Source organism: Molothrus ater, chromosome 25 (assembly GCF_012460135.2).
Source record: "Molothrus ater isolate BHLD 08-10-18 breed brown headed cowbird chromosome 25, BPBGC_Mater_1.1, whole genome shotgun sequence".
NCBI lineage: Eukaryota > Metazoa > Chordata > Aves > Passeriformes > Icteridae > Molothrus > Molothrus ater.
Genome location: NC_050502.2, coordinates 5192695 through 5204863, shown reverse-complemented (window position 1 = coordinate 5204863; position 12169 = coordinate 5192695). Strand labels below are relative to the sequence as shown.

The 12169-nt window shown below is 56.9% G+C and overlaps 1 protein-coding gene across 3 annotated transcripts in view; it reads left to right on the top strand.

The window, feature by feature from the left end:
• The window catches only part of GRM4 (glutamate metabotropic receptor 4), a 34467-nt gene extending 23051 nt beyond the window's left edge, over positions 1-11416 (top strand). For all 3 annotated transcript variants that reach the window (XM_036398211.2, XM_036398213.2, XM_036398212.2), the window contains exons 7-11: positions 2193-2393; positions 3127-3263; positions 3714-4649; positions 9031-9277; positions 10600-11416. In XM_036398211.2, coding sequence (XP_036254104.1) covers positions 2193-2393; positions 3127-3263; positions 3714-4649; positions 9031-9277; positions 10600-10649 — 1571 coding nt within the window. In that variant the 3' untranslated portion in view covers positions 10650-11416. The remainder of the gene's footprint in view (positions 1-2192; positions 2394-3126; positions 3264-3713; positions 4650-9030; positions 9278-10599) is intronic.
• Positions 11417-12169: the final 753 nt, after the last annotated feature.

Below are 12169 nucleotides of genomic sequence, written 5' to 3'. Positions count from 1 at the left end.
TGGGAGAGCTGGGAGGAAGGTGAGGGCTGAGCTGATGGAATTCCTGATGGCAGCTGCCTGTGATCAGCCCTAGCACCCATCAGATGCTTGCCACAAGCATCCCACATAGAGGGACCGTCCCTGCTCCTGGATGGGCTCACCCAGCCCAAAACCACAGCAAGGGGTGCTGGGTGCTGCCACCAGCACCCACAAGATTTGGAGATTCTCCATCCCCTGCTCCCCACAGATGTGCTGGGAGTGATTTTGATTAAGTCCTGCCAAAAGGCAGGACCAGTGGTGTGCAGGGAATTGATTCTAATCCCGTCTCATCCGCCTCTGGGGGAGAGCTGCGTCCCTCCTCCGAGGGGGCCGCTGAGCCTCGTCACGCTCTTGAAAATTAATTACCAGCCCTGTAGAACGATGCACGACCCTGCTATTGTAATCAGCAGGTCACCTCCCTTCTGTGGCCCTCTTCTATTGGAGCTTGGCAGAGATTTATTGTCTCCAGGTTTGGAACAAGCCTCGTCTGTCTGCTCCACATTGCCCCTCTGTGCACTGGCCTAATTCCCGTCTGGAAAAAAGCAGCTGGGGCCGGGGGCAAGGTGCTGACAGACAGAGGGACAGCCCCAGGGATGTCTCCTTATCTGCACTGCTCAGCCTTGGCACAGGGATGAAAATGCAGCCTCCACAGCCTGTGCTATTGCGGTGGTTGGATTTTGGGATGTGTGCAGGGATGAGGGGACTGAGGGAAGCTGAGGAGCTGTAAGGACAAGCCCCAGGTCCTGTGTGTGCTCTGGGCAGCACAGTGCTGTGGATGGTGGCAGGGCTGTGACACCCCCATGGGCTCAGCTCCCTGGACAGTCTATTACAGCTCTTCTTTTAATGGGTAATTATCTTGACAAGACAGAGTGGCCTGTCTGCGCCTTTGGAGATGAATATGGGGAAGGGCCTGAAGTTGAGGGAGAAGATTAATGGCTCCTGTCAATAATGTGGAAGGAGGGATCACCTGCCGGGCTTTGCATGAGTAATCTCCACATTCCAAAAGCGTTTTTATAACTTTGAAGGATGGGCTATGAATTCACCTCCCCGATATCATCTTTTCCTGTCGGTCAGTTCCTTATCAGTTTGCTTTAGTGTCATGTCAGTGGCACAGGTCCTGGCACAGGGACCTCCAGCACAGCTCACAGGGCCATCCCCTCTCACTGGAGCTTCATCCCACTCCCCCACAGCAGGGAAGGAAGGTCAGCACATGGTGCTGTCCCTGCAGTCCCTGTGAATCCCACCTCGCATCAGGGCGCATCCCTCCATGGTAGAGCTGGAGTTAATTTTGGGCACCCTGGCGTGGCTTTCTAGGATGTGCCGCCTCTCCAGAGGAGGGAGGTGGTGCCTTCGGCTCCCTGACAAGCCCTCCCTCCCACTGGAGGCCTGGCAGGATGCCTGGCCATGCCTCAGGGCAGGGATGGAGGGGCAGAGGCCAAGGCTCTCCATAGCGGCGTGCCCCTTGGGAGACGCTCTCTTAGCTGTAATTAACAGCGTGCTGCGTTAATCGGTGTCTTCTGCTAAGTGATTAACATGTTTGTGGTCCCATTGCGGGCGGTTATGACAGGGGGGAAAGCAGCTGTCACTGGTAATTGCCAGATCCTTGCAGGATCCTGCCAGCCAGGGAGGCTGTGGGGTCAGCAAGGCAGGGGGGTGACAGGCAGGGGGTGACGAGGGGAGTGGGGTGACAGGAGGCTTTGGGAGTGAGATGGGGACAGGCAGGCAGTGATGGATGCTTCCTGGGCTGTCCTTGACACCACGGCTGGAGCCTGAGCTGGTGGAAACTCCTGGGAGATGAAGGAGGGATGAAACATGCCAGGGGCGAGGGTGGGATGTTGGTCACAGCCCAGCCTGTGGGGGACCCTCTTGTCCCCCTGTTGGGGACCTGGGAGTTCAGGGATATCCCATGGCACAGGGATGTGACATCCTCAGGGCTCTTGGAAGCACAGCAGGGTGCAGCACGCACATTTTCAGAACCCTGTGATGGGAAGATTGGCTGGGTATTCCCCAGGGAACGTTCCTTGGCCGCATGTGCAGGTTCGGGAGTGGTGTTGGAATTTCCAGCTGCTCCACTCCAGGGCGGGCTCGTTTGCAAGGCTTTGGGTGCAGCAGACACATCCTGGGGGGCATGGCTGGGGCACAGGAGGTGGAACCCCCTTCCCCTGTCCCCGCAGACCGGGAGAGGATCGGCCAGGACTCCTCGTACGAGCAGGAGGGGAAGGTGCAGTTCGTCATCGATGCCGTCTACGCCATGGGCCACGCCCTGCACAACATGCACAAGAACCTGTGCCCCGGCAAGGTGGGGCTGTGCCCCCGCATGGACCCGGTGGACGGCGTGGAGCTGCTCAAGTACATCCGCAACGTCAACTTCTCAGGTCTGCTGTGCCCTGGGGCCTGGCGTGTCTGCTTGTCCCCAGTGTGGGTCACGCAGCAGCACCCACAGTTTATTTGTGGTACCATCTGGCAGCTGCTGCACTGTGAGTGCAGCGTGGAGGGAGGGCGGCAGATCAGCGGGTGAGGAGGTCTGAGCTTCCACATCTCCTGAGAGCTTTTGGAGTGTAAATCCGGCAGCAATCCTGCCCTCAGCCTGCCCTCACCTGCTGCCCTGCCCTCACCTGCCATTCTGCCCTCACCTGCAGCCCTGCCCTCACCCTGCCCTCACTTTCTGCCCTGCCTTCACCCTGCCCTCACCTGCTGTCCTGCCCATCCTGTCCCCCTGCCACCTCCTCCCTCCCAGCTGGCACAGGTCCCACTGCCTCCTGCTGCTCTGCCCTTGTCTGTCTCAGATCTCCTCTGGAAGCGCATCTTTTCCTCTGCCCTTTCTCCTTACTAAACATTTTCTGTCTGGTCCCCTTATTATTGCTATTTATCTCCACCCTCTGATCTCCTCCACAGTGTCTCTTTTATTTATTTTCCCCTCTCGCTTGATTCTTCTCTTCCTTCCTTTCATTAGTGTTTATCTCCAGAATTCACTTGATTTAACTTTTAAAGCTCCTTTTACCCCTTTCTGAGAAGAAGCAGTGAGGGGGGAGCATCAACCCAGAGCCCCCTTGGACCCCAGGGGGCAGGGTGGGGGTGCTGGGGTGCTGATCCCCCCCTTTCCCACAGGCATTGCTGGGACTCCTGTGACATTCAATGAGAACGGAGATGCCCCGGGGCGTTACGACATCTACCAGTACCAGATCAGGAACTCCACCCCTGAGTACAAAGTCATCGGGCAGTGGACAGACCACCTGCACCTCCAGGTAAGGGCGTGGCCCTAGGGGAAGGTCCTGCAGGTTTCTGTTCTCACCACGGAGAGTCTGGGAGCCCCTGGGTGCAAAGTCAGGCAGCCAAAGCTGTGGGGGCAGAGGGGAAGGTGTCCCCCAGGTCCACACCTGTGCTTCAGCACGTGTGACCACACCTTAGGGACTCTGGGTGTGGGACAGGAGACAGGAGCCAGACCAGAGCAGATGGGGCTTCCTCAGGGAATGAGGGGCTTCATTTTGAGTTCCTGTTGTTGAATGTTCCCAAAAGGCCAATGGAGAGCTTCACCACCTGCCTGGCCCCATGCCAGGTTGGGCTGGGACACTTTGTGGGATGTACTGATGGGTTGAGGGTCCACATCCAAGCAAGACAGGGCATTTCCTGTGCCCAGGCGTGCCCGGCAGGTGCCCCCTGTACCCTCAGCATGGCTGGTGCCATCTACCCCACAGGTGGAGAGCATGCTGTGGCCTGGGGGCGGGAGCCAGCAGCCCAGCTCCATCTGCAGCCTGCCCTGCAAGCCAGGTGAGAGGAAGAAGCTGGTGAAGGGCATCCCCTGCTGCTGGCACTGCGAGCGCTGCGACGGCTACCAGTACCAGCTGGACGAGTTCCACTGCAAGCGCTGCCACTTCAACGAGCGGCCCAACGAGAACCACACCAGCTGCACGCCCATCCCCATCATCAAGCTGGAGTGGAGCTCGCCCTGGGCCGTGGTGCCCGTGTTCATCGCCATCGTGGGCATCATCGCCACCCTGTTCGTGGTGATCACCTTCGTGCGCTACAACGACACGCCCATCGTCAAGGCGTCGGGGCGGGAGCTCAGCTACGTCCTGCTCACGGGCATCTTCCTCTGCTACGCCACCACCTTCCTGATGATCGCCGAGCCCGACCTCAGCACCTGCTCCCTGCGGCGCATCTTCCTGGGGCTGGGCATGAGCATCAGCTACGCCGCGCTGCTCACCAAGACCAACCGCATCTACCGCATCTTCGAGCAGGGCAAGAAGTCGGTGAGCGCCCCGCGCTTCATCAGCCCCGCCTCGCAGCTGGTCATCACCTTCAGCCTCATCTCCCTGCAGCTCGTCGGCGTCTGCATCTGGTTCATCGTGGACCCGTCCCACTCTGTCATTGACTACGAGGACCAGCGGACTACAAACCCCCACTTTGCCCGGGGCATCCTCAAATGTGACATTTCGGACCTGTCCCTCATCTGTTTGCTCGGGTACAGCATGCTCCTCATGGTCACCTGCACTGTGTACGCCATTAAGACCCGCGGGGTCCCGGAGACCTTTAATGAAGCCAAGCCCATTGGGTTCACCATGTACACGACTTGCATTGTGTGGTTAGCCTTCATCCCAATATTTTTTGGGACGTCGCAGTCGGCGGAAAAGGTAAGGAAGGAGGAGAGATGCCTGGCTGGTGTCTGGTGTGCAGGGCTGGGAGAGGCTGTGGTGTTTTGAGCAAGAGGAGAACTTCCCTGCAGCGTGGTCAGCTTGGGAATTAGGGTGGGAAGTTTTCCATGTTGGCCCCACTGCCCCTCGTGGGCCGCTGCTGTGTGGGCTGGGGGAGGATGAGCCCCCTGGGGCAGGTCCAGGGTGTCATGGGCATAATTCCTGCATGGAAAGGGACCTGGTGCTGCTCAGCTGGCCCCTGTTCCCAGTGCTGAGTTCCCATGGGACCGAGGCCAGCCTGGATGAGGCTCCGTGCTCAAGTGCGAGGGATTAAGAACAAAGAATAAAAATCTTATGAATGAGACCCAAATCCCTTTGCCTGCCAGCCAAAACAGGAATCATCGCGTTTCTGTCGAACGCAAACAGCTCCCGCCTGCCAGGCCAGCGCTGCTCTGATGAACAAACCTTGGAGCTGCTGTTCCCTGGAAATCCCTGGGGCGTCCCAGCACCCGGATCCCTCTCTGGATCCCCTGAGTGTGTCCCCATGCTGCTGACACCATGGCTTTAGGACACACCTGTTGCAAAGGTTTGCTGAGGGAGCTTTTGCTGAGTTTGTCGTGTCCTGGAGCATCTCTTCTCAGAGCATCCATCCCTCGAGGAGGCTGAGTCTGCCCAGCCACCTCTGACCTTGGCTCAACCAGAAAGTCCCATCAGGCTTTCTCTGGCTGGAAGTGTGAAGGAGAATTAAAGGAAATAAATGGAGCCTTTTGCAGCATTTCCATTTTGATGAGATGGCAGGGGAGATACTAACAAGAAAGCAGATTTTTAAAGAAATTATTGCAAAACAAAAGCTCCCTGAAAGCCTCCTTAATGTGCTTGGCATACTGTGGGTAATAAAGATGGAAATGATAATGATTGTAGATTATGTGCAAGGTTGCTCACCTCTTCACTGCAGCTTGTCACGGGATAATTTAGGGCTGCTGAACGCTGCCTGTCAGGCAGCAGCTCCACAATAGGCTGTGCCTCTCGTTGGGGGTTGTAATGCACAGGTCTGCTCTGTTATTAGGCTGCTAACAAGCTGATTAGAGGCGAAAAAAGTGATGTTCCCAACTCCCCTCGGAGCTCTGTCTCACAGCCCAGCCCTGCCTCCAGCCTGCTGAGCCAACCCTCGAGGGGTTGGGGATTCCAGGCTGGAGTTCTGCTCTGCTGATGTGGGAATGGGCTCTGAGTGTCCCCAGGCCATGGGAATGGGCTCTGAGTGTCCCTGGGCCGCAGCTGGGGGATGATGGATGTGCTCAGATGAGGCTGGAGGGAGCAGCAGGTGACTGGGGCTCCCTCAGTGCTTTAGTTGTTGGTTTGCACTCTTGGGGAGAAAAGGGTGGAAAATGAGCTGTTGCACGGCCTGCATGGAAGGTGTGGCTCTGAGTGTGTCCCCCAGCTCACTGTGGGGAGGGATCCCATCCCCTTCACCCCACTGCTGCTGGGACTGAGGGCCTCCTGGGCTCTGTGGAGCGTCTGCACCCTTGGGAACAGGAAATCCAGGAATATTGTCTGGGTTGTTCTCTCATGGCTGAAGTCCTGAGGATGCCACGGGGCAAATCCACACCTGTGAACCCCTGGCATTTCTGCCCTGACCCCAGCTGAGGCTGCAGGGCTGCAGCAAAGGCTTCCTCGTGGTGTAGAGGAGTTGGATTACAATCCCCATTTTTACTTTTATTTGCTTTTCCTCGTGCCCACAGCTTTGCATGGAGGTGGCACATTATTGTAACAAGTCCCCCAAGCCTTTTCTGAGCAGAGCCTCTCATCCCCGCCGATCCCGGCGGATTACAGGAATAGCAATAACAGAGCATCTAAAGAAAGAGACAATTTCCTGCACTGATAAGGTGGCAGCAGAACAGTGGAGTCATTGTCTGCTTGCCTGTTTATCACATTCGCTTTTAGCCAGGGAAAAGAGAGAAGGGAAGGAGTGAGAGGGCCTGTCCCGTGGTTTTCAGAATGCTGAGCAGGTTTGCCCTTCCCCAGCACCCACCACGGTGCAAAACCCCTGGGAGTGGGACCAGGTCTGGATTTAGAGTGGAGACAGCTTCCCATTCATGCAGAGATTTGCTGTGGGACAGGCACAAGCCTGGGCTGTGCCTCAAGCCTGGGCTGCTCCCTCGGGCAGGACAGGCTCACCCAGGCTCAGCAAAGCCGAGCACAGCGCGGGTTTGGGGGCTGCTGTGGGGTCATTTGGGGTTACTGCTGTTCCTTTAGCGTCATTGCCCTGAGCCAGGGCTGCCTGTGCTCTTTGATCCAGCCCTGGAGGCAGCAGGAGCTGGAACTTGCTCAATAAGCACAGCTCACACCTCCCAGGCTCAGGAGGAAGCTCCAGTGTCGTTAACGGAGGGGCAAAGCGAGGTCCTGGGCTGGAAGCCAATTAAGAGAGTGGGAAGTGAAACTGTGAGAAATGGTCATTTTTTGCAGTGGCAAAAGGTTAACTGAGCAGAGCTGCACGGCTGTGTGGAGGCTCCAGGCTAAAAATATTCCTGTCTGAGCTGGTGAGGGGTTTGCTGCGGCGAGACACGGCTGCGGGGGCTGGAGTGGGCAGAAAACGCTTCCTGCAAATGCAGCATGGAGGGAAGGTTGCCACAGTGGCCCTGTGAGACCCTAAAAGCGCTGCAGGAGGCAGAGAGTGGGGTGGGGAGCTGGGGCTGGGGCCAGCGGGGTCTCAGCACAGGGGAGTCCCTGGCAGCACTGGGAAAAGTGGCCCAGGAGCGAGGGGGGAGCACGCAGGGAGATGTCTGAGCTCAGCTCAGCTTGGCTCAGCTTGGCTCAGCTTGGCTCAGCTGCTCCCTCCCTCCTCGCTGAAACGCCCCCGAGCCCCAAGGCACAGGGAAGGGGGACTCTCTGCAGAGGCACAAAATATGGAAATGGAAGGGAAGGGAAGACAGGGAGCCAGGGAGGTGAGGGTGCTGAGCTGAGCTGTGCCCCACCAGGGTCACGCTGTGCTGGTCCCCAGGCAGGGCTTGGGGTGCCTGGAGCTGGGCTCTCAGTGTTTCCCTCATTCCTGGCTGGTCCAGGACGCCCGTGGCAGAGTCTGGAGAGTTGGAGTAGATTAAAAAAAAGGAAGAAATAAAAAAGCGCACATATTCTGGCACAGAGATGTGTTTTGACTTTGCTTGATGAAATGACATTTTTATTTCCAAAAACTGCCTAGAGAGAGAAGGTGGAACAAACAAACCGGCGCGTGTGACAGCAGGAGGTTTTATTCTGGGGACAAACCAAAGTTTTTCAGTTGACTCAGAACCAGCTTGGTGGCATTTTCCCTCTGGGGCTGGAACGCTCTGGGCTCTGGGCCTGGTTGGCATTACAGGGTCAAAAGTGGGACCTGGGGGGGTCCTGGAGGGGTCCTGGGGCAGCTGTGTCCCACCAGCTCTCACTCCTGGGAGCTGTGCAGAGCCTCTGCCTCGCGTGTGGTCTCCATCACCTTTTCACTTCAGAAACCCTCAGGTGTGCCCCTGGGGACATGGGGACCCTGCTCTGGCTGCTGCTGCAGCCCTCAGGCTTCCCTGGCTCCTCCAGGTGCTGTCTTCTCAGAGGGCATGAAATGCCACCTGTGAAACACCTGGGGAACCCCTGGATATTGAATCAGGTGAAGTTCAGGAACTGCTTTAAGGCTCCTTCTAAGGCCTTGTGGGTGCCCTGCGCACAGGTGTGTGCAAAGGCATCTGGAGACCCAGAGCCCCCTCCCTGCTCATCCCCAGAGCTTCAGAACTGCCTGGTAGAGAAGGGGATGCTGGAGGGGAAGGAGCCAGATGCTGGCAGAGCAGGGATGCCCATGGAGCAGGGGCCTGCCCTCCTGGCCTCCCCGAGAGGTGGGATGGGCAGAGGGAGGGGGTCTCTGCTTCCAGTTGCCACCTGCTTCAGATGCCCTGGCTTGAGAGGAGCCTGCCAACTGCTCTCCATAGAAAAATGGATTATTCTACAGTCAGATTAATGGGCTTTCATTTTGCAAAACATCTGTCACTGTTAGTCCTGGACAGTGAGCGTGAAATTAGTTTTGACTGCAAAAAGGCAGCGTCGGTGTGTAATATGTGACTTACATGACAAGAGCCCAGGAGTCAGCTGGGGAATGGGAATTACCTGTTGAAGGGAGAAGGGCAGTGGGGCGTGCCCTGGGATCAGGTGTCCTTGCTGTGCCCAGCACCAGCCTTGCAGCTCCTGCCCTGAGGCTGGTGGAGCATCAAACCCCACCTTGAACACCAGCACTGCCACCATTCCAGCACTGCCTCCCCACTCCTTTCATTTAACCCCAACTTTCCCTCGTTTCCCCGTTTCCTCCTTTCCCTTTTGGGTCCCACAGGGGCTTTGGGCTCTCAGCTGGTGGCCTTGTGTCTTGCAGATGTACATCCAGACCACGACGCTCACCATCTCGGTGAGTCTGAGTGCCTCGGTGTCCCTGGGCATGCTCTACATGCCCAAGGTGTACATCATCCTCTTCCACCCGGAGCAGAACGTCCCCAAGCGCAAGAGGAGCCTCAAGGCCGTGGTGACGGCCGCCACCATGTCCAACAAGTTCTCCCAGAAGGGAGGGTTCCGCCCCAACGGAGAGGCCAAGTCGGAGCTCTGCGAGAACCTGGAAACACAAGGTGAGGGATCATAAATGGGGATGGGGAGAGCTGAGCTCCATCCTCACATCGCTGACTGCAGAGGGCTGGGGCAGCTGGCAGCGAGCAGGGCTGGCAGCTCCTGTGGTGCCCAGGAGGGAATGGGCACGGCAGGCAGCTGCAAACTGTGGGAGAGGGCATGGGACAGGGAGAGGGGAGCTGGGCACTTCCCTGGCACGGGGCACGGGGGCAGCTTTGGGGTGCAAAGGGCTGATTCCTCCTCATTTTCTCTTCTTGTGCTGGGGCTGGGAGGCGCAGGGGACGTCAGCGCAGCACCGAGGGGACATTTTTCACTCTGTCACTGCCGGGTCACGTAGCCTTAAATAAACAACAGAATAAATAATTCACAGGGCTTTGATACGGGCAGATCAGCTACGAAAACATCGCAGCTAACAAATAGCTCTGTCAGCTCCAATTCCTTCTGCTCTATCTAATTGTTATCTGGGAACTCCAGTTGGAGACCTGCAGCAAGGTTCCACTGCCAGCCAGGCACTGTGAGCTGCTGGTGTCCCCTCCCTGTGGGGACACCTTAGTGCTGCCCAGGCTGTGCCATCTGTGCCAGCACCTGCCTGTGCCCTTGGCTGGAGGGTGTCCCTGTGCCTGCTGACCCCGTGGTACCTGGGGACCTCGTGGGGACATCAGCAGAGCGTTGTCCCCACTGAGGGCAGTGGCGCAGCTCTGCAGGGAGTGGGGGGTTCATTGCTCTGTGGCTTTTGCTGTGCCCCCCCAGTGCCACCCTGGGATGTGTGGTGGCTTTGGAGCCATTGCTGCCTCCTCTCCTGGTGTGTCTGGGGAAGCTGGGGGTGGCAGCAGGGCTGTGTCCCTGTGGCACCCTCTGCATGAAGGGACAGCAGGGTGGTGGATTTTGTGCCCTGCTGCTCCACTCCCAGCTGCTGTGGAGCAGGGACTCGGGTGTGGGACACCCAGCTGGGACCCCAAACCCCCTAGGACCCCACGATTTGTGCCAGGCAGGGCTGGCTGGGAGAAGCTGAGCTTTGGGAAGGTGCAGCACCTCTGGGTCTGTCTGTGGGAGGTGGCTGAGGGAAGTGGAGAGGAGCCTGAGACCACATTCCCACTGCTCACAGCACATCCTGGGCTCTCTTTGGGGTGAAGTGTCCTTCAGGAGCACCCCCAGCTGCTGTGGGGCTCAGGGAAGGACCCCAAGTGCCAGCACTGCCCAGATCCCTGAGCAAACCCTGTCACAGCCCTGCTGGCACGATGGCTGGGTCAGGGGGTGGGACAGGTGCCAGGAGGGGAGGGTGTCCTCTGCTGACGACCCACGTGAGCTCTGTGTCTCCTTCCAGCACTGGCCACCAAGCAGACCTACGTCAGCTACAGCAACCACGCCATTTAGCTCCAGGAACAGCGAGCAGGAGGCAGCTGAGCTCCTGGCAGGGACAGCACCACGGGACAGGCAGGTGGCAGCCGGGGGACAGCCCCAGGGCAGAATCCTGGGGGAAAACGCCATCAACAGCAGCAAAAAAAAATCCATAAAGAAACACTAAAACTCTTCCAGCGCCCACGGTGGCGATGCATGGCTCCCACAGAGCGGGGACGGAGCACGGGCAAGAGGGCACGGACTTCAGCAAGTCTTTGGGTTTTGTTTTTTCCTGTATTTTGGCAAAAAAGAGGAAAAAAAAAATAAGAGCCCCGACATTTTCCCTTTTCTGGAATTTGTGAGATTGTTTGTGGTTGTGCAGAACCTTCTGTTTTCTCTTTTTATTTTATTTTAATCTTCCATCTCTTTTCGTTCCTGTCTTCCTCCGTCCCTCTTCACTCTCTACCCCATATCCTACCAAATTCTATATGTTGCAAAAAGGAAAAATAAATAAAAATACTTAAAATTTACATTTAAAAAAAAACAGACAGCAAAATAAAATAAAATAAAACCTAGACTGTGTTCAAAGTGCTGATTTCTATAGGTGGTTCCTTAATGTATGTGATGACCATATGGATTGAAATATGTCTGCTTTATGTACTGACCAGTCAAAAAACAAAAACACACAAAAAAAAAAACAAAGTTCAGTGCCTGGATGTTTATGAATTATTCGATGACTGTGTAGAGCATGATCATTTTTATACGAGGAGATTTCTAATAAAAGACCCTGGTTTTGCACTCGGCGTTTGCTGTCTCTTGGTGACTTGGTTTCAGGAGGTGCCAGGGAAGGTTTTGGGTGGCCAAACCCTCTGGGAGAGCTCAGGGCTTGCTGTCCTTCCTCTGCATCCATCCCTGGAGATTCCAGCTGGCAAACTGTGGGAGAGGGGATGGGACAGGGAGAGGGGAGCATGGCACATCCCTGGCACGGGGCAGCTTTGGGGTGGGAAGGGCTGATTCCTCCTCGTTTTCTCTTCCTGAGCTGTGAGGATGGAGCAGAGGGGAGGAGATTTCCCAGGGAGATTTCCCAGTTTTCTTCCTGCACCTTCAGGCTGCCAGGGAAGCACTGGAGTCCCCCTCCCTGGGGGGATTTGTTTAACAAGTGTGCAGGTGTGGCACTTGGGGACATGGTGGCATTGCTGGGTTAAGGGGTGCACTGGAGGATCTCAGGGGGCTTTTCCAACCTAAAGGATCCTGGGTGAACAAGGACCAACAAAAGCAGCTCTGCCTCTTCCAGGCTCCAGGCTGTCCCTGGGGTGGCCCAGCTGTGTGTGAGGGATGTGGCTGTTCCCAGAGCCTGGGCTGTGCCTTTTGGGGGCGGTTTGGTGCCTTGGCTGCTGCTGTTTCTGTCTCTGGCCGGGGCATTCCAAGTGTTTCCCTCTTGGATTGGGGCTGGCTGGGCTTCTTGGCCGCTGGATCAGGAGAGGAGGGTCCAGACCTGTCTCTTTTCTGGGAAGTGGGGAAAGGAGGCAGAGAGGTGCTGGGTGCCTCCAGCTTCT